The sequence below is a fragment of the Orycteropus afer genome, unplaced genomic scaffold (genome assembly GCF_000298275.1).
Source record: "Orycteropus afer afer isolate SDZICR_OR568_19922 unplaced genomic scaffold, OryAfe1.0 scaffold00089, whole genome shotgun sequence".
Taxonomy (NCBI): Eukaryota; Metazoa; Chordata; class Mammalia; order Tubulidentata; family Orycteropodidae; genus Orycteropus; species Orycteropus afer.
The window spans coordinates 6223027-6250048 of NW_006921676.1; the positions used below are offsets into that span (position 1 = coordinate 6223027).

Here is a 27022-nt window from a genome sequence, read left to right on the forward strand (position 1 = left end):
CAGGGCCCTGAATGCTACTGCAGTAAGGATTCTGAGTTCCTCTTGCTTCATTTTAAAGATGAGGAAATCAAGGCTCAGACAGCCAATGAGACTTTTCCAAGCTGCCAAAGACAGCATAGGAGCCCAGATTAGAAGAGTAGGGTCTCCTGGTCCTATACTGTGTTGCTTTTTCTTCCACCCCCTGTTGCCTCAGCCTCTGGCTTATTATTTCCATTGAGGCTGTTTGCCTGAAACCCTCCCCTTGCCTTGAACAGAAAGCAAAGCATCCCCAAGAATCAGGTCTAGGGGTGCTCACCTCTGCACAGTGGTTTGATTGTCAAGCTGGTCCTGATTCAGGCTGTATTCTGGGTTCTTGGCCAGAGGCTCTCTGATGCTCTCAAGGATGGTGTGTCCCTCTTGTAGTGCTAACTTCATATCTTCCTGCAGAAAGAGCACAGGGCACCTCTCATTACAGGGTTGCCACCAAGTATCAGAGGTTCATGATTCAGGTCAGAGTGAATGGTTAGACTTTGTAAGGTATTTCACCCTGAAAGGGGATGGTGACTAAAAAAAATAAAGGGTTGAAGGTAAGGAAGGTCAAGACAGAAATGAAACTGACCACAGTTATTTCTTCTTAAGTCTTCTCTATGCTGACACCACCCTCATGTATTTCATGATACCACTGAGACAGGCAGACAAGCTAATGTTGAAATTATGGCTCTCTGCATTCCAAAGGTTCCTTGCAGGTGGTGGTGGAGAACGCTCACTTCTGTTTGCTACCAGTGGCACAGCTAGGGTTACAGGTCACTCAGGGGTAAAAGGATAAGGTAAAAAAGTAACAGGAACAAGACCTTCTAAATGTCTCTGCTCCTGCAGCCATTACTCATGGCTCGGAGCAAAAGGCTGTTTTAAGGGAGCACGTAGCACACTTGGCAGAGAGCAGACACAGAGCTCCGAGGGACGCACCAGAGGCAGGTTATGATGGCAACAGTTTCAGAGCTGGCAACACGCAGGCTGGGGAGATGCATGCAATGTATTCAGGAGTCATATTTTTGCTCAAAACATATTTATCCCAAAAAGAGATGGTCAATAAGTAAGTATATGTTTTATGCATAGGAATGTTAACTGTTCAGACTCAGGCTACCACATTATCACCTGCTTGTCTTATGAGAAACCAGGGCTAGAGAGCCTGTCTGCATTATACTCACAGGCAACAGAAACATCTAGAGGACCTGACAGCACAGACAGCTAGAAGAGCTCCTTTAGAGAAAAGTTCCCTTTCATGTGCCTCATTTTATTCAAACTCCATAGATTACTCAAGGACACAGGGAATTTACGAATGAGTTGCTTGATGCCAACACATGAATATGTATTGCAGCCTGCATTTTATAAGATTCATTTATGCTGTGCATGTTTTTTAAAAGTAGAACATCATAATTCTCATCTCAGAGGTTATCCAGATAATTAGCATCAAAAGGCATCTTGGAAATCTGCTTAAATTCTCAGTCTTACCTGACACCAATATCAATTCTTTTTTCAACCAACATTTCTCACAGAGGATGAAAGACCCACGTTTTCTAACCTGAGCGCCCACCTCCCTCCCAGGAGCCACACATACCTTCATCTTGTCCTTCTTCTCCGTGTGTGCGGAGAGGACTGAGCTTGTGGACTGGACGTCATTGGGTAATTCTGTTTCGGCCAATTCGGTCCCAAAGGACTGAAGCATCTGAGCTGTCTGCTTAACCATGAGGGCAAAACTTTCAATAGCCTTGGGAAGAGGGAAAATATGATCACAAAGCTTTGCACGTACTCAAGCCTCCTGCTGCTCTGAAAGCAGACACCCACATTGTAACTGTTCCCTATCGGCAGACCAGACACGGGTGGTTTTCACAGAAGATGGAGGGCTTTCAAAGCAAATATGGTTGATCTTATGCTTACAAATGAATACCTCTACCATTAGTTTCTGGACCTCATGATTTATTCAGAAATGCACCCATTACTCTTTAAAGATATTTTCATAAAATAGAGTCATTCTGTGTCAGGTCTCTCTCTCTCTCTCTCTCTCCTTGTTAAGGGAGACGGGAGCACACAAACCACAACACAGGTTGGTTTTTTTGTTTTGTTTCCAAGCCCAGAGAAAGCCACTCCCAAACTTATTACTCATGCTATTTCTTTAAGATGACTAAGGTCCACTGAGACCATCTCCTCATTCTTGGGGAAGAAAAGTTTTGTTAATGTGAATGTGTTTTGGAAAAAGGCAGCATTGTAATGCAAAAGCAATTCTGTTAGATTAACTATGAATTAACAGGAGTCACACACACAGCCGCCACCGCCACCACCACCACCACCACCACCACCACCAGACCCTAAAGACTAAACAACTCACTGTGCGGTGACACAGCCACCTGGTATGGCAATAATCCAGGGTTCCGCCAAGATCCTCGGTCAGCTGTGATTTATCAATGTAACCATGTAATTCTGGTACTGAGCTCAGCATTATGATCTAAAGAAGAAGAAGATAAAAAATCCCACTTCCATAAATACATCCATAAAGCCAAACCAACAACTGAGAAAACAGTTTCATTGGGGGGGGGATGCAGATTGTGGCAGAGTGGACGGCATCAGGTTTTAGACTTGAATAGATCTGAGTTTAAATCCCAGCCCTATCACTGAAAAGCTAAGTCAGTCACTTAGGCTCTCTGTGCCTCAGTTTCCTTATTTGTAAAATAAGTACATTATCTCATCAAGTTATAATGAGTTATTGAATTTATGCAAAATCCTTGACAGAGAGCCTGGCTTGCAATAGACAAAGAACATTTAACAGATACTTATAGGTCTAGGAGCTCTGGTAGCATAGTGCCTAAGGCACTTGACTGCTAACTAGAAGGCTGGCAGTTCAAACCCACCAGCCACTCCTCAGAAGGAAGGTTGGGCAATCTATTTCCATAGTGATACAGCCTCAGAAACCCAAGGAGGGTCGCTATGAGTTGGGGCCAACTTGACAGCACATAATAACAACAACAACAAATATAGGTCCTCTAAAGAGCCCTGCTACTGCAGTGGTTAAAGTGCTTGACTGCTAACTGAAAGGCTAGTGGTTCAAACCCACCAGCTGCTCTGTGGGAGAAAGATGCAGTAATCTGCTTCCTTAAAGATTTAAGGAAACCCTATAGGGTTATTCTACTCTGTCCTACAGCATTGGTATAAGTTGGAATTGACTGGACAGCATTGGGTTTGGTTTTTTTTGGATACATCCTCAGATGAGGGAACTTGCCATGTTAATCTAATAGTGCTCTAATCTGAAAGAAGGTAATTTTTCTCCTTATTGATGCTGAAAACACCATGAACATTATAGCTACTAATTAGAATCTACACAGCACCATGAATTAGGGTAATTAATGTATAAGAAAGGGTCAAACCAAAACAAACCAAACGCATTGCCATCGAGTTGATTCTGACTCATAGCGACGCCCCTTGGGATTCTGAGGTGGTAAATCTTTATAGAAGTCTTCCTTTCATGGAGCGGCTGGTGGGTTTGAATCACAAACCTTCCGGTTAGCAGTCAAATGCCTTTGGCACTACACCACAAGAGCTCCTTATAAGAAAGGACAGTGACTGAGAATTCATAAAAGCTTGTACTTTACATAAAACACATGATTGCAACAATCAAGTAGTTCCTTCTACACATAACTTATTCTTATTTTTCTATATGTCTCTTACCCTCTTTGAGGCTACCCTGCCCATGAATTTTTAATAAAAATACAGCCTTTGCTTTATAAGCTGTTAGGTAGGTATTACAAACTGGGCTTCAGAGGTTCAGCACTCTCCATATTATTACTCTATTAAAGCAGGGGTTTCTCAGCCAGGGCTGTTTGTACTCCATGGGACATTTGATAATGTTTGGAGACTTTTGGTTGTCACAATTGGGAGATGGGTGGGTGCTACTGGCATCTAGTGAGTACAGGCTAGGGATGCTGTAAACATCCTACAGTGCACAGGATAGCTCCCATAACGAGGAAACACTAAGCCCCAAATGTCAATCCTGTTGAGGTTGAGGAACCCTGATTAAAGCATGACCTGGATCTTCAAAATAGGCTACATTTTATATTTTAAACTAGAAAACAGTGCTCTCGATAAGAGGTGATCCCATTCTCTCTTTTCTTCTCTAATACAATGAATTATTCAAGCGCTGCAAAATAAACCTGATTCATAATCATATAATCAGAGATTGATCTGTTGGATCATCTAATGATTTAAATTACATTTCCATATGATTGCTGTATTTCAATTAACAACCTGTCTATGCTTCTATGCTTGTTGTTGTTGTTAAATGCCATTGAGTCAGACCCGACTAATAGCGACCCCTCCTTGGGTTTCTGAGGCTGTATCACTATGGAAATAGATTGCCCAACCTTCCTTCTGAGGAGTGGCTGGTGCGTTTGAACTGCCAGCCTTCTGGTTAGCAGTCAAGTGCCTTAGGCACTACGCTGCCAGAGCTCCCTTTCTATGCTTGTTGTTGTTATTAGGTGCCGTGGAGTCGGACCCGACTCATAGCGACCACTCCTTGGGTTGCTGAGGCAGTATCACTACAGAAGTAGATTGCCCAATCTTCCTTCCGAGGAGTGGCTGGTGGGTTTGAACCACCAGCATTCTGGTTAGCAGTCAAGTTTTTATGCTTAGTATATATCTAATCACAAAAGAAAAGGTGCAAGGAACATCATTTTATTTATAATTTTCTTTCCAGTGCCAAGTTCATCATATAGCACTGAAATGCTGACATGAACACATTTTTAACAGCAGCATTCTGATGAGTGCTTTCATTTCAAATGGGTCCGTGCTTTGAAAACTCCAGTGATTGTTTCTTGAAACCTATTTTTGACAACTCACTAATAAGAGGTGTTTTGCAAAGGTGACCACAGCTTTTATGATAGATCATCTCAGTCTTTTCTCCTATGACACATCTATGGTATAACACAATGCAACCACTGCCATGGAGTCAGATCCAACTCACAGCGACCCCTCCTTGGGTTACCAAGGTGTTATCACTACGGAAGTAGATTGCTCACCCTTCCTTCTGAGGAGTGGCAGGTAGGTTTGACATGTTTGAATGTGGTTTATTTGCCAAATATAAAGACAAAATAAGACAAACTGATGTCACATGTCACATCTATGAACAGGGTCATAAAATATATAGGTTTTTTTCAAAAGGTGACTGGGGACTGGATGGTCTAGAAGGATTAGCCATGGCACACAGAGCCTCACACACAATGTTTACTTTGAGTGTCATGAACACCAATCTCCAACTGAGTGAAAGTTACTACTCTCCATGATTATCATTCATCACATCTATGAAATGGACTGTTTCAAAGTCTTCTTTTGTGCTAATATGGTGGGTACACAGATTTTTCACAAGGCCCTGAAAACATGCTCCTATGGCTACCAAAGAGTGATCTGCAAGCAGCAACACAAGCAGCATTTTCACACATAACCTACTCAGGTCTGTGTACAACACACTTGTTTCTTCGGTTATTATTACACTGCTTTTGGCAGTACAGACACTAGTCTGCATTATAGAGATGATTCTCAAAGCCCACAGAACCACCAAGGACTGCTCTAAAGGTGGTAGGATAGTATAGAACGGGATCTTGGTGGCCAGCCAGGTTAGGATGAAGGAGAAGAAAGGGCTCAGGTCCCAATTCCTTTCCCTTCCAAACAGAAGTGTTCTTGTTTGTTTGGAGCAGATAATGAAGAGTAGGATGATTACCTCCTTATCTGCTTACTTCTGAGGAACAGGTAACAACTTTACTGAAAATGACCTACACCTGGGATTATTAGATTTCCAAAGCAATTCAGTTTGTATTGTAGGAAAGGTTACCAGGTGCCTGCAGCTAGCCATATATATTCACGTTCCCTTTGTGTTGTTGTTGTTGATATATGCTGTAGAGTCAGTCAGTCGAGTCGTACTGACTCAAAGCGACCCCTCTTTGGGTTTCCGAGGCAGTATCACTATGTAAGTAGATTGCCCAATCTTCTTTCCCAGGAGTGGCTGGTAGGTTTGAACTGCCAGCCTTCTAGTTAGCAGTCAAGTGCCTTAGGCACTAAGCTACCAGAGCTCCCTTTGTAACAGAGAAGAAATGAATGAACCAAATTGACTGGCCACCTATCTTCCCCAGTGCTGTTCACAAGTGTAGCTCACATAATTTGGGCTGCCAGTCATGGACTCAGAGTCAGAATAGACTCTAAAGCAACTAACTACAACAACACGGCTTTATAGAAAACACAGGCTTCCCTAATCATACATTTTAATAGTTTTTACATACCAACTCCCCGCCCCCACATCCTTTTTAAAGAACAACTAGCTAATCCTAGAAAGTGTCTTTTTTTAATTGACAGTATTAAAAGGAAGAGGTTAGTCTATGCATCTCTGAAGTAAGGGGAGATAAGGATTACTCCACTAGACTCATTAAGGACTAAATCCAACCCATCAGCAATTGGCCACTCAGAGGCATCCTACAGCAGGTCTGGGACACTTGCATCTACTGCCTCTATGTCTTCTCTTATCCCCCTGAGATACTGACAGAGCCCTGGAGAGATTCCTAACTATGAGGTAGTAAGGACTGCTCAAAGTATCAGGGCTCTTTAACCCCTAACTTTACCAGGTTTAAGAATGTCCTATGATTCTTGGTTCTCTGATAAAGTTCTTAAGCTTTTACAGTGGTCTATCAAAGGTCATGGCTTTGTACAATATGGGCTGTTAAGTCTTATGGAGTAAGGTGGAGAGGTAGGCAGGTAATGATGAGTGAGTGAGAGGAGGGAAAAAGGATCATACTAGTATTGAACAGCATCGAGAAGAAATAAATAATCCTGCTTAAGTCACTTGGAAGGAACTCTGGTAGCACAGTGCCTAAGGCATCTGATGGCTAACCAGAAAGTTGGAGGTTCAAACCCACCAGTTGCTCTGAGGAAGGAAGATGGGGCAATCTACTTCTATAGAGATTTACCACCTCAGAAACTCAATGGGGGTTGCTATGAGTCAGAATCAACTTGACGGTAGTGAGAGAGAAGTCATTTAGGGCTTTATTTGTGGCCACACCATTGAGGTAAGCACCTTGAAAATTTCAATCATCATAGATGGACCAAGAAGTCAATTCAGTATAGTTTTGCCTACAGAGATAAAGTAAGGGTATTGAGGTAATTATATTGTGTGTTAACCTGGTTGGGCCTGTGTGGTAGTTCAGTTTGTGTGTCAACTTGGCTGGGCCTGGTTGAGTGGCTGGGCAGCTGGATGTAGTATTCCCTATGATGAGACTGGTAATCAACTCCATGGTGGAATCTACTGTGAGCAGCTGAGTAGCTGCCTTAGGGAATGTGGTCTGCTTCTTGTATATAAGCAGAAGCTTTGGGGAATGATCTCTAGCTTATGGCACACTTGGACCCTGCATGTAGCCATGTTGCTGTTCAGTAGCCTGCCGTGGTCTGCCGACCTTGGGACTTACAATAGACTTGAAGTAATGGCCTGCTGTGTGGGTTGGTAACATTAGGACTGTGTCTTGTTATTTGTCAACCTTGGGTTTGTCAGCCTCAGCAGCCAGCAGCTAAGTGAAGAAAAGCCTCCAGCTTCAGTGGGCCGGGAGCAGGAGACAGAACTGCAACCCAAGAGCCTGGCACTTTGAACTTGGACTTAAAGCCTCCAAATTGTAAGAATAAACTCCTGTTTTTTAAGGCCATCCCATTTGTGGTATATTATTGTTAGAGCAGCACTAGGGAACCATAACAGCCTGGATGAGTGGCTGGGCAGCTGGATGTAGTATTCCCCATGATGAGACTGGTAATCACCTCCATGGTGGAATCTACTGTGAGCAGCTGAGTAGCTGCCTTAGGGATGTGGTCTGCTTCCTGTATATAAGCAGCAGCTTTGAGACTGGTCTCTAGCTTAGAGCATGCTTGAGCCTTGCGTGTAGCCATGTTGTTATTCAGCAGCCTGCCATGCTCTGCCGACCTTGGGACTTTCAATGGACTTGAATTAATGGCCTGCCGTTTGGTTTGGTAACATCAGGACTGTGCCTTTTTACTTGTCAACTTTGGGCATGTCAGTCTCAGCAGCCAGCAGCTGAGTGAAGAAAAGCCTCCAGCTTCAGTGGGCCAGGAGCAGGAGGCAGAGCTGAAGCCCAAGGTTGAGGGGCTTTCACCCAGCCCTGTGAGCCTGGCACTTTGAACTCGGACTTAAAGCCTCCAAACTGTGAGAGAATAAACTCCTGTTGTTCAAGCCATCCCATTTGTGGTATATTCTTGTCAGAGTGGCATTAGGTAGCCAAAACAGGTATACTTACTGGTACCTTCATTTTAAAGTCATCTCTATTGAATTTGAAAGCGATGTCAGAGAGAGTCCGTTGGAAAAATCCTGTTGGGCGCAGAACAAGGACGAGCTGTAGGTTTGCTGGGAAAGATGCCTGCAAGAAACAATGGAAAGGGTCTGTGGCACCATCTACCAACAACCGTAGCTACCGACACCCTGGGACACCTGAAACCTGCTGCTGTACTGTGTGGTTCAAAACTTCAAACGTGGAGGACCCAGTTTAATGTTGGGATCTCTTCAACACACCAACTTAATAAGATACATTAATACCTATTAAAGGCATCACATGTTTTTTTTCAAAAAGGAAAGGAAAAAGTCACAATCCTTACTACAGCTATGGTATGCTGTTTCTATACTTATAAAAACTAAAAAGGCAAAAGCTATCACACTTGTCATATAAAAGCAAAGCTACATAGATACATTGGTGCAGTTTGCCCATGACTATGAACCAAAAGGTTGGCAGTTAATGCCCACCTAGTAGTTCAGTGGAAGAAAGTCTTTGTGATTTGCTTCTGTAAAGATTACAGCCAAAAAAAAAAAAAAAGAAACACTTCTAGTCTGTAACAAATGGAGTCACCATGAGTTGGTTGGAATTGACTTGATGGCAATGGGCTTGCATTTTTTTTTTAAATATAGACACATGTGTATTACCCAAGCCAAAGCTAAAAATAAGTTTATAACCCAGCATATAAACACACACTCACACCCTTAGATAAAACTAGATGAATATATTTGGTTACTAAGCTCTGCCAGTTTTAAGATGTGTGACCTTGGGCAAGTTACTTAACCTTTCTTTCCCTCAATTTCTTAGACTGTAAAATGGGGATAACAACAGTATCTACCTCATTGCACTACCCTTAAGAATTAAATGAGCTAATGCATATGCAATGTATGGTATAGTGTTTGGCAAAAAACAAGTGCTTAAAAACTTAGCTATTTCAGATATATATGTAAGAGGCTACTCTATGTGCCAAATTATTTCCAGATGCTGAAATCCAGGGAGACCCTAATCACTAAAAACAAGAAATTCTAAAGCAATTGCGTTTGATTTCTGGACAACTACACTAAATGCACCTAAAATATGATATGTCAAAAAGAAAGGCTTAGCCCTGAAACCTAAAAAGAAATGGAAGCATAGAAAACCAACTCGTCAAAATATCTTGTCTAAAAGATAGGCCCTGTACCACACTCTAATATTCAAGCTAGTCTAGGAGGGAGGGACAAAATACCTGATGGTAGTTGTAAAGGTTCCAGAGCTGGGGAAGCAGCCCCATCCTCATAGCAGGGGGCAAACAGGACTGAGGGCTGGGTGTCCTGCCATGTTGGCAGGAGATAGTAGCCTGGGCTCATCTCTTCCATGACCTATGTTACATCAGGTGTCCTTGGAAATTGCAGATCAAACAGATTCCCAAGTCTTAACAAAACTCTAGGACTATAAAAGACATTGACTGAGACCTCAGGAATAGAAAATACATGTTACGTGGCCTTTTTGAAACCCTGGTAGCAAGACCTCCTTGACATGCCAGTCATCAGGGTTTCAAAATGTCACAGATTCACTCTAAAAGAAACATCTGGATAAAACACTGTAAATAAATGATGAGGTAAGTCCTGGATTTGTCAATATATAGGTTATCTTCCATGTCTCTGGACTTTGGAAAATAAAAGTTTTTGCAACAAAGTTTAAAGTAAGCAGTATGACATAGAAGGAGCCCTGGTGGTGCAATGGTTAAATACTCAGTTGCTAGCTAAAAAGGTTGGCTGTTCAAACCCACCCAACAGGTCTGTGAGAGAAAGATCTGGTGATATGCTACCATAAAGAGCACAGCCCAGAAAACCCTATGGGCAGTTCTAGTCTGTCACATGGGGCTGCTATGAGTTGGAACAGGCTTGACGGTACCCAATAACAAGACATCATGATCTTCTTATAAGCAATGTATTTAAGAGAAATATCCTATTGTAGGGAGCTCTGGTGGCATAGTGCCTAAGGCATTTGACTACTAACCAGAAGGCTGGTGGTTCAAACCCACCAGCCACTCCTTGGGAGGAAGATTGGCAATCTACTTCCATAGTGATACTGCCTCAGAAACCCAAGGAAGGGTCACTATGAGTCAGAAACAACTCAATGGCAATGAGTTTGGTTTTTTCTTTTTTATCCTATTGTAAATATCCACCTTTACTCCTGACCAAAAAAAAAAAAACCAAATTCACTGCCACTTAGTCAATTCTGACTTGTAGTGACCCTCTTTGGGATTCCGAGGTGGTAAATCTTTACGGAAGTAGATTTCTCAGTATTCCTTCCATGGAGTGGCTGGTGGATTTGAACCTCCAACCTTCTCGTTAGCAGTCAAATGCCTTAGGCACTACACCACCAGAACTCCTTTACTCCTGAAAGGGTAATTTTCATTTAACTCAGTCCTTAGACCTCTTTTCCAGCATCTCTCAAACTTCAGCTGCATCAGAATCACCTGGGGGACTTATAAAATGCAGACTGCTGAGCCCCACACCCAAAGTTTCTGATTCAGTGGGGGTCAGAACACTGGCACTTCAAACACATTCCCAAGTAATATTAACACTGTGGGTGTGGGGACCACAGTTGAGAACCACTGTGCTATGACTCCACTGGCTCTCTGTAGTGCCCATATTACCAGAGCTTATTAGAATAACCTGGGAAGTAGATTCAAAGTGTGGCTTCCAGGCTCACTTTCTCATAGGTTCTGACTTAGCAGCCTTGAGGCTCTAAGGATTCTGGTACAGGTGATTCTGACTTAAATTTGAGAGAAAATGCCTCATGTATGAGAAAAATGAAGCTAAAAAGATGCTAGAATTTGGTCAGGATTTTCAACCATCAGGCACAGTTTGTCCATGTCCCTAGGAACAGTATGGGGGCATTGACTCATGGGCCAACGGGTGGCCCAACTGATCAGTCTTCAGATGAGCAACCACAGTTTAATCTGAACTCTGTCCTTGTCTATAAGGAAGTCACTCTTAAGAAATTCAAAAATTATTGGAAGATCAGGACTTCCAGCAAGATGGCAGAATAGGCAGACAAGCTACACAGACACTCTACAGCAAAGAAATGAGAAACACTGGAACAGATACAGAAGATAATCCTGGAACCCTGAGCTTCGAAAGAAAGGAAAAAGAAGTGGATTAAATATGAAGTAGTAGAAGAAACTGAAAGAAAATAGTGAATAAAGAGATGAATGGAGTTGTAGACTGCTGATTGGACTAATGGCGTGATCATTTTGAATATTTGCAAGTGGTGTTCTGATCTCGGCAGCAACCTGATAATCAGCTCTGCTTACTGAGAACTGCACAGGCAAATGATGGCTGACAACCAGAAGGCAATTGTGCCTACATGATCCAATCACATCTACACCTTCTTCATCCTCACCCACGGGGTGAAAACCACCACTTGTTTCTGTACCAACTGGTCAATAACAGTGACCAACACCAGCCCAAACTGCCCTCAACTGTTCCACATGAACAGTTAACAGAGATCTGTGCACACATTCTCATTCTCTATCATAGCACCAAGAGACAAGTAGTGAGTGCTTAGCAAACAGAGTAACATACTAAGCACGCTTGCTCAGATATATCAAAACAAAATAAAACAAACAAAAACCTGGGTGAATCACACCAACATACAATCACCAATTAAATATAAAAAAAATGACATCACAATGTCTCGGAGACAACTGACACTCCCAGTTTACACAAGAGGCAAGATAAAGTAATACAAACAAGGGGCCAGAATACAGAGCCAGGAAACCTCCTAAGGAAGAAGTGGCATTGGAACTACCTGATAAGGAACTCAAAAGAATTATATTTAGGTATTTTCAATGGATTGACAGACAAATCAAGAAGAACAATGACAAAATTAAGGAAAACACAGACAAAACTCTAGAATAATCTAGGAAAACAATACGAGAGCAAACTGACAAAATAAATGAAAAGATAGAAACCATACAAAAACAGCAAATAGAAATCTAGACGATTAATACTAAGATTCCAGAAATAGGAAACACATTGAAAGGGCAAAGGAGTAGAACTGAATCAATGGAAGACAGAATTAGTGAGATTGAAGACAAATCGCTCAATACTACTTTGTTAAGGGACCAATCAGGAAAAACAACAAAACAAAACAAAAAACAAAAAGCCAAAGATTTACATGGGACACTGTTTTGGTCCTCTAAATGCTGCTCTAACAGAAACTACCACAAATGGATGGCTTCAGCAGACAGGGATTTATTCTCTTATAGATTAAGAGGCTGGAAGTCCAAGTTTAAAGTGCCAGCTCTAGGGGCTGGGTGAAAGCCCCTTGACTTTGAGCTTCAGCTCTGTCTCTTGCTCCTGGCCCAGTGAAGCTGGAGGCTTCTCTTAACTCAGACAGCTGCTGGCTGCTGAGGCTGACAAACCCCAAGGTCAACAAAGAAAATGGCATAGTCCCCAAATTATCAAGTAACACAGCAGGCCACTAGTTTAAATCCAGAAATGGTCTCAAGATCGGCAGCCAACATGGCAGGCCACTGAGATGGAGACCATTCAAATGCAAAATCCAGATGTGCCAAAAAGCTCAAGACCTTTCTCAAAGTATCTTCTTATTTACTGGAAGCAGACCACTTCCCTAAGGCAGCTAGTCAGCTGCTCACAGTAGATTCCACCATGGAGTTAATTACCAGCCTCATCATGGGGAATAACTACATCCAGCTGTCCAGCCACCCCAAACCAGACCCGGCCAAGTTGACATATAACCTTAACTACCACAGACACTGTCAAAAAGAATGACTTACATGTGATAAGAATTCCAGACTAGCGAAAGACAAAACTACAGAGAAAATCATTGAAGATTTGTTGGAAGAAAACTTTCCTAATATGATGAAAGGCAAGAAGATACATATTGAAGAAGTTCAACAAACTCCAAACAGGACAGACCCCAAAAGAAAATCACCAAGACATATCATAATCAAACTTACCAAAACCAAAGACAAAGAAAGAATTCTGAAAGCAGTATGGGAAAAATGAAAAGTTACCTACAAAGGGCAGCCAATAAGACTAAGCCTGATTTCTTGGCGGAAACCATGCAGGTGAGAAGGCAATGGGGTGACACACTGAAAGAAATAAAACTGCCAATCAAGAATTATATATATCCAGCAAAACTGTCCCTCAAATATGGTGGTAAAATTAGGACATCTCCAGATAGACAGAAATTAAGGGAATTTCTAAAAACCAGATCAACCTTACAAGAACTGCCAAAGGGGGTCCTTTAGACAGAGAACCAACAACAGCAGACAACAACCTATGATTAACACATATGACAACATAACTCAGAAACCAACCCAGATAAAGAATTATCCCAAGTAAAATAAATTCACAAGACAGTTAAACAGGGAACCAGAGACATCAGTTGGTAAATGAGGACAACTACAAAGCAAAATGAGGGAATAAACAGTGTAAGACTAGAACTTCCAAATGGAGAGAAAAATCAAGCTAGGTAAGAGACACATACTGATGTGGATGAAGGGAAAGGCAATACACCAAAAGTCGGTGACCAGCACAGTAACACTAAGGAAAAGAGAGACAAGGAGAGGTGCACAAGAGGTACAGACATCAAAGGTTAATACTTTTATATACACAATACTGTATTATTAGTAATAACAAACATTGATCTATGGGTAGATATATAGGTACACAGGCAAGATGATCAAGTATGGGGAGGCAAAAGGGAATATATCCATGACTATAAAGGTCTGGCAGACAATATTTCTTCACATGTATTTGTATGTGCTATAAAAATGTCCACATACATAGTAGAGCTATTGGGGTAAATTTATGGTAATTTCTTAGCCAGAACCAAATACTTTGAGGGAATGAGTCACTGGGCCTATGGGCTCAGCACCATGGTCCTGGGGAAAATGTTCAATTAGCCTAACATACTAACAAAAACATTGTTCTACATCCTACTTTTTTGAGTAGCGACTGGAGTCTTAAAAGCTTGTGAGCAGCCATCTAAGATGCAGCTACTGATCTTTCATCATTTGGAGCAAACAAGGGTGAAGAAAATCAAAGATGCATGGAAACAATTAGTCCAAGGGACTGGACCATAGGGACCTCAGCCCATGACCCTGAGACCAGAAGAACTAGATGGTACCTGCTTACTACTGCCAACCATTCAGAAAGGGATCAATATTGGAAATCCCAAATAGAGTGGAAGAAAAATGTGGAACAAAACTCAAAATCATAAAAAAGACCAGCTTACTGGTCTGACAGAGACTGGTAAACCCCCCGAAACTATGGCCCCTAGTCACCCTTTGGGCCTGGAATTGGTCATTCCTGTGGCTTAAGTTTCAGCCAAACTAGACAGGTCTACAAGGTGAACAATTATACCAGATAGGTGCATTCCTTAGAACAATCAACCATGAGAAATCCAAAGGGCAGCATTTATGCTGGGAGAAAGCTCAGAGGGCTGGAATGCATAGGAAAAAAGTACACAGGGGAAAGGTAACCACAGGTAGAAGTGGGGAGAGAGCTGTTACATGGTGGGGAGTACAATCAATGTCACGGAACAAAATGTGTATGAAATGCTGAATGGAAAACGAATTTGCTTTGTAAACTTTCACCCAAATCACAAAAAAAGTTTTTTAAAAAGTCATTGGAAGATTAAATACTATAAGAGAAAGTAGTTATAAACTGTAAATTGTCATAAAATGCTCATTATTTCTCTCTTGCCTCTTCTGCAGTAAAAGCACAGTACTCAGTAATACATATGGATTGACAAGAGAAGTTAAGTGTAGCCCAAGACAAAACCTATGGCTAGGAGGCAGGACAACTTTGGGCTAAGAATATGTTCCCTGGAGTGGAGTCAGAATGCCTAGACCAAATTCCAGCTCTACAAATTATGAGTGGGGTGACTTTGGACAAGTTAGTTAGTTAACCTCTCTGTGCACTGCGTATAAAAACTGTTGCAGTTGTCTTGAAGATTAAATGAGATAATGTTGTTGTTGTTGTTGTTGTTATGTGCCGTCAAGTCGGCCCTGACTCACAGCGACCCCGCCTTGGGTTTCTGAGGCAGTATCACTACGGAAGTAGATTGTCCCATCTTACTTCTGAGGAGTGGCTGGTGGGTATGAACCTCCAGCCTTCTGGTTAGCAGTGCCTTAGGCACTACGCTACCAGAGCTCCCAAATGAGATAATACAATGTTTAAAGGCAGTTACCATCCTGGGCCATTATTAAGAACAATACTTAGCTATTATGTATTGTATTATTAGGTCTCTATTCCACAGTTGGAGCTCTGGTAGCATAGTGGCTAAGACACTTGCCTGCTAACCAGACGGCTGGCGGTTCAAACCCACCAGCCACTCCTCGGAAGGAAGGTTGGGCAATCCTACTTCCGTAGTGATACTGCCTCGGAAACCCAAGGAGGGGTCGCTATGAGTCGGGGCCGACTCAACGGCACATAACAACAACAACAACATTCCACAGTTAATTTTTGTGAGGTAGTATTGACTTATTCCAACATTAATTAAAAGTAGATTAAGAGGATAATGTAGGGCTGTAAACAGAAAAGTTTCAAACTTGAGGTATTCATGTCAGATGTAAGGACAGGGCCAACATGCATTCCCAGGAAGCAAAAGGTCAGGATGTAAACCATTTGTTCATGGGAGGAATGTGTCAGGATGTAAACAATTTGTTCCAGGGGAAAATATATCCATGACTGCAATCATGTGTGTCAGAACTGGCCAGCATCACTCACCTATGTGGTAACTCACTCTCTCCTAGCCAAGTGGTGGACCTTTAGATTTCAAAGGACTTCAAGTTTAAGCTGAGTTTATCTGTAATCAATCATTAACCCTTTACATTTCCTTTGTTCTCTACATGTGTAGATCCCTGTCTACCCTTGAAATAGAGTGTTTTGTATTTTTACTTAGTGCTGCCCAGGTTGATAAAACTCCTTTCTTGGTCCAGCTCCATAAAATTCCTTTTTCAAAAAAAAAAAAACTCACTGCTACTGGGTCGATTCTGACTCACAGTAACCCCCACTGGGTTTCTGAGACTAAATCTTTACAGAAGCATACTGCTTCATCTTCTTCCCACAGAGCAGCTGCTGGGTTTGAACCACTGACCTTCTGGTTAGCAGCCAAATGCCTTAACCACTACACCACCAGAGCTCCTTACTCCTAACAGAGTATGAGATTTTCTTCTTTCACAGCGCTGTATCTGACAGATGAAAATAAACCACTTTTAAATGTTTTGCATCTTCTTTAAGATCATTTACTGTAAGGGAACAAAGAATTCTGAATATTACTTCATTAAGAACACATATTTGCAGGCTTGGGTATATTAATGTCTGTTGTTGTGTGCTGTCAAGTTGATTCTAACTCATAGCACCCTATAGGGCAGAACAGAACTGCCCCATATGATTTACCAGGCTATAATCGTTATGGAAGCAGATCCCCAAGCCATTTCTCCTGCAGACCCTCTACTGGGTCCTAACTGCCAACCTTTCAGTTAGCAGCCCTTCTTAGCCACTGTGCCCCCAGGGCATCTTACATTAACATACATAGCACAGAATCTTTAGGAAACTTTTTTTGTATGTGTGTGCTTTAGGTGCAAGTTTATAGAGCAGAGCTTGTTTTACATTCAATATTTTGTGTACATTTGGTTTCACTCCCCAATTACCATCCCCAACCCTAACCCACTCTCCTGTCCTCTCTGACCAGTAACCTCTCCCCTATAGTCATGCACTCCTGTGTGTCCTGCATTTCCTCCCTGCAAATACTGCTCTTCTGGCGCCCTGTGGTCAATTGCTCCAAGGGATGCATGTGTCACCCTGGGTTGAGTGGTCTGCATGTACATCTTGCTTACTATTGGGCTGAGAGCCAGCCCCTGGGAGTGAGTTTTATTCCAGGCCCGAAGTGTATCCCAGGGCCATAGTATTGGGGGTCCCACCAGACTCCATCTGACCATTGATTCTGGTCATTATTGTGTTTTTGGATTTTGTTCCATGTTTTCCTCCCACTATATATACAGGCTCTCCAGTTTTGATCCTTTCCTGAGTGGTTGGCATTGGTAGCTGGTCACCATCTAGTTCTTCTGGTTTCAAGGGCCATCATGTCCTAGGACTGATTGCTTTCAAACGTCCTTGCTATTTTTTTTCTTTTCTTTCTACTCTTCGTCGCTTCTGACTATAGGAGATCATTAGCTGCATCTTAGACGGCCACTTGAAAGCTTTTTAAGACCCCAGTTGCTACTCACCAACGTGGGCTGTGGAACAAGATTTTGATGTATTTATTGTGCCAGTTGAGTCCGGTGTCCCCCAATACTATGGTCCTGAGTCAGCAGATCCACTGGCTCTCTCTCCCATAATGACTACTGTGTGTCTCTCTTCTGTTGTTTTTGTAAGGATTGTGGGTAGTTTGTGTCACTGTATCTGTGCAAGCAGAATCTTTAAGAAACTGTTGTTGTTGTTGCTAGCTACCACCGAGTTAGTCTCTGACTCATAGTGATCCATTGCACAATGGAACGGAATGCCACCTAATCCTACGCCATCCCCATGGCCACTTGCAGATTGGACTGTTGTCATCCATAGGGTTTCCACTGGCTGATTTTCAGAAATAAGTTGCCGAGCACTTCCTCCTTGTTCATCTATGTCTGCAAGCTCTGCTGAAACTCATCATCATAGCAACAAGCTAACGACCAGTGACAGATGGGTTGTGCGTGTACATGAGGTGCACTGGCTGGGAATTAAACCTGGGTCTCCCATAAAAACATTAGATAGCTGCTAATTCTGCAAGTGAAGGAAGTATTATTTGTGCCTCTGTGCAGCAAGGAGGATACACGTGGAGACTGCAGAAGGCACAGTGGTCACAGACAGCTGGACATCTGAGTGCCGGATGCTTGTCAACATTGCTTTCTAGTAAGTTGCTGAATCATGTCTGAAGTACCCTACAGCTAATGGATTCTCCTGAAGAGCAATTGGTCTTGGTCTCTTATTGAACCTTCCTACCTATTGATATATTAGGAGCTCTGGTAGCACAGTGCCTAAGGCACTTGACTGCTAACCAGAAGGCTGGTGGTTCAAACCCACCAGCCACTCCTCGGAAGGAAGATGGGGCCATCTACTTCCGTAGTGATACTGCCTCGGAAACCCAAGGAGGGGTTGCTATGAGTTAGGTCCAACTCCATGGCACATAACAACAACAACTTACTGATCATTGGTTGAGCTTTTTCTTTATCATAAGTGTATGTTATGGGGATACTTAAGACACTGGAGGCAAATACACACATGATCAGCATTCACTGCTTGCTTACTTTGTGACACTGTGTCAGATTCTGAGCAGGTAAAGATTGCCCAGTGGTGGCCCTGGTCCTCGAGGAAATCACTGTTAAATGGGGGAAATCAAACATGTAACTGTCAAGGATACTCAGTTTTCTGTAGAAGTCCAATGTAAGGCACATCTGGCCCAATGTCAGGGAGTTTGGAGGAAAAATGGGATGGATTTGGGAGCCAGGGTGGTGAGATCAAGAAAATCCTCGAGACATTTAAAAAAAAAAAAAAAAAAAGTTTACAATAATGTTGTCATTGAAATAGGATAAAGAGCTTCCCAACACTTCTTCTTCTTCTTCTAGACTACAACAAAACCTCTTTACGAAGGTTAGGAAAATGCAAAATCCATGCCAGTTCATTAAAGGACCATGTTTCCGTGGTTGCAACATGGACAAGCCCAATCCCCACAGCATTTGTATTGCAGTTTAGCCAAAAGCAGGAACTGAGGGAATCTGGCTTATGAAAAATGCCAACTTCCATGAAAATGAGCAAAGCACAACTTGGGGCTTTGCCAATTTTCTCAGGAGAGTCAGCAAACAATGGGCTGACAGTCAGTGAACTTTATTTATTGCACCACTTATTCCTCCCCTGGTTCCTCTCTTGGGTGGAAGGTGGAGGGAGGCCAAATTGACCAGTAACTGAAAACACCTGGGGAACTACAGTGAGGTGAGTGGCTGAGGCTTGTCCAGGCCGATTCTGTGGAAAAGCTGTGGTACTGAGGGCCACAGGCATGTGTGACTAAAGCCACGGTGCAGTGACAGCCAGAGGGGTTTTGAATAGTAAGAAAAAAAAAGCAAAAACAAACGACCAAAAAACCCCCACACCATTCAGCATGGCTTTTCTATGTCAAAAACAGTCCCTTACATACATTTTAGGTGTTAAAACATAATAAGCTGACACATGGAAAAAAAATATAGCAGACAAAATTGAATCAATAGCAATGCAATACATTTTTATCAAGTGGTTACTATGGTGTAAAGCCCTATGCTCAGCATTTCAGTGGGTGAAATATAAAGAGGATGCAGTTGCTCACTCAGGGAGTTTATAGTCATGTAACTAGTACAGACTAGTCTCTGTACTAGTTAGGCAACATCCTGCAGAGAAGCCAGAAAACAGCCACTCAAATCCTTTTCTGAATTCTCTGGTTCAGATAAGGACCTCGGTTTGAGAAAAGCTGGTTTAGTAGGTGTGCTAAATCAATACAAATGGTAGTTATTGGGTAGCATAGTGCCTAAGGCACTTGACTGCTAACCAGAAGGCTGTTGGTTCAAATCCACCAGCCATTCCTCAGAAGGCAGGTTGGGTAATCTACTTCTGTAGTGATACTGCCTTGGAAACCCAAGGAGGGGTCGCTATGAATTGGGTCTGACTTGATGGCACATAACAACAACATCATGTGCTGTACACTGGGCTAAGAACTTTGCAAGCATCACTCTCATCCTCCCAATCCTCCTCTCTCTCACTGCTGCCCCTCCTTTTAGCTAGTCCTGCATTTTGTTCTAGAATTCTAAAGGTTGGAGGGCCCCAGGGCTTAATCACTGAGTTCCTTTATGTTCTTGAGGAAAGATGGCCAGTCCCATGGCTATAGATATCATCCACACATGAAAGACTCTAAACTGACACCCTTAGACTCCTCTATCCAATGGCCTCCCAACATCTCCACTTGGATGTATGACAGGCATTTCACTCTTAACATGTTCAGAACCGAACCCTTGATTTCTACTCACAAAGCTATTGTTTCCCAATGAGCTACAACTCAGCAAATGCTGTCTCTATCCACCTAGTTGCTCAGGCCAAACCTAAGGAGTTATCCTGGACTCATTCCTTTCTTCCACCCCTCACAGACAATCCCAAATTCTCTCTGTTCTCCCTTCAGGTTTTATCAGAGTCACTTCACACCCCCTCCCTCACTACTTCCCTCACAAGCTTCCATCATGTCTCACCTGTACCACCAAAGTCACATCCTAACTGGGCCCCTTGACTTTGAGCTTGTTTGCCTACAGCTTATTCTCCACAGAAGGGAGAAAGTGATCCTTTTAAAATGTCAGCCAAATCATGACACCTTCCTCTCAAAGCCTTCCAGAGGCTTCCCACCATGCTATGAATAAAACCCTAAGCCCTGACCACATTCGGCAAGGCCACCCTAATCTGGCCTGCAGTGACTTCTCTGATCTCAGCTCCCATCATGCATCTCTGTCCCTCACTGTGTCCAAGTCACACCCTGACTGTGACATAAAGGCATACCTCAGAGATACTGCAGGTTTGGTTCCAGACCACCATAATAAAGTGAGTCACACAGACGTTTTTGGTTTCCCAGTGCATAGAAAAGTTATGTTTACACTATACTTTAGTCTATTAAATATGCAATAGCATTACAAAAAAGTTTAAAAAATTGTGAAAATTACCAGAACGAGACAAAGAGATGTGAAGTGAGTACATGCTGTTGGAAAAATGGCACTATTGGACTAGCTTGATGCAGGGTTGCCACAACCTTCTATTTATAAAAAATGAGGTATCTGTGCAGCACAATAAAGTGAAGTACAGTAAGACGAGGTATGACTGTACATACTCCCAAGTGCTGGTTTCTCAGCTGGGAAATGGGCATTTTAAATAAGGTGGTCAGAGAATGCCTCTGTGAGCTGTGGGTTCGGCAGATTCTCCTTCCTGTAGGAATACCATCAACATGCTCTGTTTCATCACCTGAACTTCTGTGCTCTGCTGCCATAAGGCTCTGAACTGTGACAAAGCTTGGGCTCCATGGTCCTTCAAGGTCAGGAGCCTCCCCTATAGATCTTGGGGCAGCTACTCTAATTCTCCTCAGCAAGCTCTAAACTTTCATTTCTCCTTGAGTTCTGTAGCCAAACCCCATTTCCCTCTCTCTCCTGAAGACAACGGAAGTTATATCAGATTGAACTATATCAACATTTTCCCCATATCACCACATTCCCACTGCTACTAATAATATCTCCATCTGCAGTCAACCTCATCTCTTTTCCTCCCGCGATTGTGGTTAGTGCTAACCCTACACCTGAGCTCTTGACCCCATTCTCGTCCAGGCCATGCTAAGGGTCCTTGCTCCATTAATTATCTTTCCCCTTTGCTTCATCAATTATCTCTCCTCCCTCCAGTATCTTCAATTTTTCCTTCTCTACTGGATCTTTATCCTAGCTTGTAAGTATGTAATAACTTTTTCCACCTCTCTCCAGCTTCCACCTAATGTCCTTCTCATTAGGGTCATACTTCTTGAACAAGTGTTTTCCATCTGTGCTTAGTAATTTTCTATTTAAGTCTCATGCCCACTACACAATGACATACCCAAGGTCACCAACAACCTCCATATTGTCAAACCCCATCTAGTTGTCCTGATCCCTCTGCCACATGGGGATGGGTGGAACACTCCATACTGTCTGAAAGTGTTTCCTCTCCTTACCTGTGTGACACCTCCTTCTCCTGGGTGACACCTCCTTCTCCTGGGTTTCCTACACATCTCTCTGACTCTTAGGTGCTCCTCTTCCTCTATCAGCCCATTTGTACACCAGGATCCATTGGTTCAATCTCACCTATGTGATCTTCCTCGACAATGTCATCATAATTTCAAACTACTACCTATTTACTGAAGACTTCCAACTTATGAACCTACATAAGTCCGTCATCCTACAGTAACTTCAAAGGCAACAATGTAGCTCTAAGTAAGTAACTCTAAAACAACAATGATCTGTTCTCTCCTTAAGTTGGGCTTAAAACACGTATCCTTTATGACTCTTGTACCCTATGCACATCCTTATCACAGAGCCCTTCAATGTATCTTTACATTATTTGCTTATGCCAAATTCCTTGAGGACAGGGATCACATATTCTCAACCATCAGCACAGTTAGTAGGTATCTGATAAGTGTTCACTGCTGAGTGAATAAAGTAGAAAAAGCTATTTAACAGACTGAGCTCTACATTTGCTTGCTCAGTCCTTCCAGCCCTCATCTTTAATGGAGTTAAGCTGCTGAGACAGGTCTGGGTCTCATAAACTCACACTTTCTTTAGGCTATCATTACTGCCTTGGACATAAACTATGTCCAGAGCTTCTCCACATCCTGCAGGTAGCATACACAAAATGCAACAGATAAGATCTTAATTGTTAAGCAAATTACAAGAAGCGGAATCATTCATTGCATAATGTGGATGAAATTGGAGGACATTATGCTGAGTGAAATATATCAATCACAGAAGGACAAATACTGTATTAGTTGACTATTGTAAAAAGTCAATGAAAGGTTTAGATATAGAAGAAAACTTTCTTTGTTGGTTTCCAGAGATGAGAGGGGAGGTGAGGGGACAGTGCTAGACAGGGAGAGACATATATTGATTTGGGTGAAGGGAAGGGCAATGTACCAAAAGTGAGTGATCACCATGGTGGCACTGAGGAAGAGGAAGACATTGAGAGGTACATAAGAGGTACAGACAACAAAGATAAACCCTTTAACGTATACAGTACTGCATTGTCAGTGATAACAAACATTAATCTATGAGTAAACAGATGAGTAGACAGGCTGAATGATCAGGTATGTGTAGACAAAAGGGAATATATTCCTGACCATATATAAAGCTGGCAGATGATATTTCTACACAAATATTTCTATGTGCTGTAAGAATGTCTAAATATATAATAGAGCTAACAAGGGGCAAAGGTATGGTAACTTCTTGGCCACAGCCAACAACCCTGAGGGAGTGAGTAGTTGGATCTGTGGGTTTGGGACTATGGTCTTAGGGGACATCAAGATCAATTGGTATAACATACTACACAAAAACATTGTTCTATATCCTATTTCGGTGAGTAGTGACTGGGATCTTAAAAACTTGCAAGTGGCTGTCCAGATGCAACAATGGGTCTCTCCTAGTCCAGAGCAAAGAAGAATGAAGAAAACTGAAGGCGCATGGAAAGAATTAATCCAAGGGACTGGTACACTATGCGATCCTCAGCCTATACAACTATGAGATGAGAAGAACTAGAGGTGCCTGACTACCACTGTCAACCACTTGGAAGGGGATCTATGTAGGAGATCCTGGATAGAGTGGGAGAACAATGTGGAAGAAAACTCAAAATCATAAAAAAGACCAGGTTTACTGGTCTGATAGAGCTTGGTGAGACCCCTGAGACTATGGCCCCTAGTTACCCTTTAGGTCTAGAACTGAAAACACTCCTGTGGCTTCCAGTCAAACAATAGACAGGCATATGGGGTGAACATTTACATCAGGTAGATACACTCCTTAGAATTATCAATCATGGGGAACAGAAGGGCAGTATTTGCACAGGGAGACAGCTCGAGGGGCAGGATTGAATAGAAAAGAAGGACACAGGGAAGAGATAACTCCAGGGAGGAAGTGGCAAGAGAGCTCTTACGATGTGGAGAATTGCAGTCAATGTCATGAAACAAAATGTGTATGAACTGCTGTATGGAAAACGAATTTGCTCTGTAAACTCTCACGCAAATAAAAAAAGAAAGAAAGAAAGAAAGAAAGGGAATCATTAAGTCAACATCTCCAGAGAACAGTAGTTTTCTTCTTTTCTATCCATTCCTGATTAACTGGGACTGAACCTTCAGGTAGTTTGACTTCTTTGAGTACAAAGAAAACAATGCAAGACAACATAGTCTAAAGTAAGAAGCATTAAAGTAGTTTTTTGGGTCACTTTATCATCAAGAAGACTTTAAAATTCTGTCACCATTATTTGTGAAAATAGCCACCACTATTCAAGGAAAACAATTGTTACTGGAGTCTTTTTCTAGAGGTGAAAACGAATCATGCTTTCCTAAATTTCAATCATTTTTATCACCTTAAATTTACACTTCACAGAAGCTGTGTCCTTTAAGGAAGGCTGAATGTTTGAACTTATAAGACCAGTGCCCTTCATCCTCTTTAGCAATTTTAGATTAATCCTTAAATTAGGTGGTAAGAAAACTCACTAGGAAACAAAAATCAACAATTTTACCTCAAGATGAAAGGCACATCTTTTGCTCAACCTCTCACTTGAAGTAATTATTAATGTTAAAAAATAATAATTCCACTGTCTTCCTTTTTCTCTGCTTTAGTCTTTCAACTTATTACTGAATCTTTGTATTAAATGGAATAATTGTAAGATCCTAGCCAAGTGTCAAGATTTTAATGATATACATGTATACTGAATATGAATATTCAAATTAAAATTTCTCTGGAATTGGAGTTAATATTTGTATTAAAAGCTGGGGTAAGGTCTGAAATTAAAAAAAAAAAAAACACTTTATTTTAAAAATTAGAGGTAAATAGATGGAGGATTGAGGATGAAGGCTATAAAATAATGCCTTTTTATAAGTTACTCAATAAACAAGCCATAATAAAATGAATATGTTTCTTTCTAGTATGAAAGCAATATTGTTCATTATCTGGGGCTGACCTCGATTGACCTAGGAACAGATATATGATGTGTTGTTGTTGTTGTTTTGCCGTCGAGTTGTCCCGACTCATAGCGACCCCTCCTTGGGTTTCCGAGGCAGTATCACTACGGAAGTAGGATTGCCCAACCTTCCTTCCGAGGAGTGGCTGGTGGGTTTGAACCGCCAGCCTTCTGGTGAGCAGTCAAGTGCCTTAGGCACTATGCTACCAGAGTCATAAAAATGTAATTTGGAGATAGAAAAAGAAGAGTTAACTGGTTTCTGAATTAATATTTTTCTTAGAGATTTACAAAATGAAAAAACAATCACATGCATTTACAAACAAATGCATTATGCAAAGCAAAGGGAACATATAGAACATATTAGAAGCTCTACTGTACTCTTCTATAGTACTGGGAGCTCTGGTAGCCTAGTGCCTAAGGCATTTGACTGCTACCCAGAAAGCTGGTGCTTCAAACCCACCAGCCACTACTGGGAAGAAAGACTTGGCAATCTACATCTGAAGAGATACCGACTCAGAAACCCAAAGAGGGGTTGCTGTGAGTCAGATTCAACTTGACGGCAGTGAGTTTTTTTTTTAAATACAGCACTGGTGCTTTGGGGAATACTGTTTGAAAAACCCTTCTGAAGTTCAAGAAACCTTTCTTAAATTCTGCTCAAAGTCACACACATCCAGTCTCACATTCTATATTTAATTTCAAATAGAGCAGCTAAAATTTGACCAATTACATGTGATTGATTTAGAGTCAATTTTGACTCATAGCAACCCCCATAGGGTTTCAAGGCTGTAATTCTTTACTGAAGCAGACTGCCTCATCTTTCTCCTGTGGAGTGGCTGGTGCATTCGAACCACCAATCTTTTGCTTAGCAGCCAATGCTTTAACCACAGTGCCAAGAGAGCACCAATTTCGACTCATGTTGTTGTTGTTGTTTTTATGTGCCATCGAGTTGGCCTGACTCATAGCAACCCCTCCTTGGGTTTCCAAGGCAGTATCACTACGGAAGTAAGATTGCCCCATCTTCCTTCTGAGGAGTGGCTGGTAGGTTTGAACTGCCAGCCTTCTGGTTAGCAGTCAAGTGCCTCAGGTACTACGCTACCAGAGCTCCCATTCTGACTCATAGTGACTCCTATTGGGTTTCCGAGGCAGTAAGTCTTTACGGAAGTAGATGCCAGTCTTTCTTCCTCAGAGTGGTTGGTGGGTTTGAACCACCAATCTCTGGTTAGCAATCAAAATGCCTTAGGCACTGTGCTAACAGAGCTCCTTTTTGTGTGAGATAAAAACCTCCAAAAATAAGTATTTATATGATAAATATAAATTTAGCAGTTTATTTGTGTCTAAGTGTTAACAGACGAAAACTCTTCAATGCCTCAATCAGAAAAGCTGAATTTCCAGAGATGAGTGGTGGCCTCCCACTCACATGGAGTTCAAACGGCTGGTTATGTAGCAGACTAGACAGGCACTGCATGGACAGCTAGGTGCAGTATGTATGAGACCAATGCTAACAAAATCAACCTATGAACCACAACAAGATAATTAAGGAGATTAGTTTTCTTGCAAATGTACCTCAAGGCAGCCTGGGAGAAGATGGGTCATGGATTTGCACACTCATCAGAAGGTTATGTAAAAGCAGTGTCATGAATTTTCCACCTAACCTTGGAAAAATAGAAATACATGGGATTCTGCTTTACTTAAACTTGGATGACATTTTGGCTGGAGATGAAAATGGGACAATTGATGAACAAATGATAGGGAACTACATTGAAATCTGTGAGAGATGGAACTCAACAGGACTGTCTTGTTTTTCCCAGTCTTGCAAATTTTCTGCCTCTGACAGTGTACAGTCTTACCTTTTTCCTATCATTCTCTATTGTTGTTGTTGTTGTTAAGTGCCGTCGAGTCGTTTCTGACTCATAGCGACCCCATGCACAGCAGAAC

The 27022-nt window shown here is 42.0% G+C and overlaps 1 protein-coding gene across 1 annotated transcript in view; it reads right to left on the reverse strand.

Moving 5' to 3' along the window:
• The window catches only part of MCF2L (MCF.2 cell line derived transforming sequence like), a 342209-nt gene that overhangs the window by 48284 nt on the left and 266903 nt on the right, over positions 1 to 27022 (reverse strand). The window contains exons 5-8 of the mRNA XM_042781158.1: positions 8310 to 8429; positions 2366 to 2482; positions 1598 to 1747; positions 296 to 420 (exon numbers count right to left, since the gene is read on the reverse strand). Of these exons, the coding sequence (XP_042637092.1) occupies positions 296 to 420; positions 1598 to 1747; positions 2366 to 2482; positions 8310 to 8429 (512 nt within the window). The remainder of the gene's footprint in view (positions 1 to 295; positions 421 to 1597; positions 1748 to 2365; positions 2483 to 8309; positions 8430 to 27022) is intronic.